This window comes from Orycteropus afer, unplaced genomic scaffold (assembly GCF_000298275.1).
Source record: "Orycteropus afer afer isolate SDZICR_OR568_19922 unplaced genomic scaffold, OryAfe1.0 scaffold01202, whole genome shotgun sequence".
In the NCBI taxonomy this organism is placed as follows: domain Eukaryota; kingdom Metazoa; phylum Chordata; class Mammalia; order Tubulidentata; family Orycteropodidae; genus Orycteropus; species Orycteropus afer.
Genome location: NW_006922789.1, coordinates 70,286 through 72,013, shown reverse-complemented (window position 1 = coordinate 72,013; position 1,728 = coordinate 70,286). Strand labels below are relative to the sequence as shown.

Sequence of the window (1,728 nt, the reverse complement as noted above, 5' to 3'; positions counted from 1 at the left end):
TAGTGATACTGCCTTGAAAACCCAAGGAGGGGTCGCTATGAGTTGGGGCCGACTCGAAGGCACATAACAACAACAACCTATGTAAAAGGAGTTCTGGTGGTATAGTTCCTAAGGTATTTGACTGCTAACCAGAAAGGAGCAAGAGAAGGGGGAGAAATAGTAGGAAAGGCACTACTAAATCCATAAACTCCTCACCACATGGAACTCCTGAATAATGGCACCCAGTGTCTACGTGAGGTTGAGAAATACCTGATGACAGCATTTGGCAACTTACTTCCAGGAATTCATTAGGGATAAATGTTCCAGCAATACTTAGGATAGTTCCTTATCTACCCTGAGCCACCATCAAAGGATCTTTGAGGACACTGCTAGCTTAGTCATCCTGCTCACTTATGTTTGTCTTTGAGTTGGGTAAGTAGACTTACTTGGGTTGCTTTAGGGGCATTAGAAATTCTTGGTCTCCTAATCCTCAGTCCTTCCTTGCTACATAGCATCATATCTTTGGGATAAGGAGAATCAAATGTCAATATATTAAGAGTGAGTATTCTTCCCAGTTTTTTTTTTTTTCTCTACTCTTCTTCCATTTGAAGCCTTTCCTAACAAGGTAAATATGGCTCTAGGCTTCAGCCAGAGGCTAAACATTCTTTCATCAAATGTTTTTGCCTCTTCGTGTCTTCATGTCTAATGCTTAGTTGTACTAGCCTATGAACCCTAGTTTTCTGAGTACATCTTTATTTATCTTCCTTTTTCAGGTAATAGAGCATGAACATCCAGTAAATAAGATTTCTTTCATTGCCCGTGATGTGACAGACAACCGTGCATTTGGTTATGTATGTGGAGGAGAAGGCCAGCACCAGTTTTTTGCCATAAAAACAGGACAACAGGTAAGCTCTAAATCTTGAAAGTATGCATAGGAACTTGTCCCCTGTTGGAAGGAGCCATGGTGGTGCAATGGTCAAGCACTTGACTGCTAACTGAAAGGTTAGTGGTTCAAACCCACCAACTGCTCTCCAGGAGAAAGATATGGCTGTCTGCTTCCATAAAAAATGCAGCCTTGGAAACCCTATATGGTCACACCATGGCAACAGGTGCTGGTTTGTGTCCCCTGTTGGGCACAGGAGTGTCTGTCAATCTACTGGAAGCCTTGATGAAAACAATCAAATGTGGAATGATTAAACCATGGTCCAAAGAATTGGCCAAAATGTTATTTATACCCACATAGTAAGCGATACAAGGATTTTGAGAATTGCCTTTCTTATGAGGTCAATGCTACTTTTAGAACAATATCAAATTATTCCTAGAAACCTGGAAGGGACTTGGAAAAGGATTATGATACTTCTTCTTTTGTTGAAACATTATTAACCTTGCTGTTTATGTATGATGGTGGTGGGAGGGCCCTGAGTAGTTTTATGAGAAGGACAGAAACCAATCCTAATTGGTGATGAGGGGAACAAAGGGAAGAAAATATGATTAAATTATTAATGAAATGTTTTCTGTTGCTTCAGGCTGAGCCATTAGTGGTTGATCTTAAAGACCTTTTTCAAGTTATCTATAATGTAAAGAAAAAGGAAGAAGAAAAGAAAAAGGCAAGTACTATGCAAAACAGGCTTTATTACATTTAAGACTATACAGGCAGTCCCCAGGTTATGAACAAGATAAGTTCCTAACTGTATCTTTAAGAATCTGTAGGTAAGTTGGATCGGGAGCATACAGTTCCTTAGCCTTACT

The 1,728-nt window shown here is 39.9% G+C and overlaps 1 protein-coding gene across 1 annotated transcript in view; it reads left to right on the top strand.

Moving 5' to 3' along the window:
- DAB2 (DAB adaptor protein 2) overlaps positions 1–1,728 on the top strand; it is a gene marked incomplete at its 3' end in the record, with an annotated part of 20,473 nt that overhangs the window by 3,225 nt on the left and 15,520 nt on the right. Inside the window, 2 exon segments of the mRNA XM_042783446.1 lie at positions 753–884; positions 1,506–1,685. Of these exon segments, the coding sequence (XP_042639380.1) occupies positions 753–884; positions 1,506–1,685 (312 nt within the window).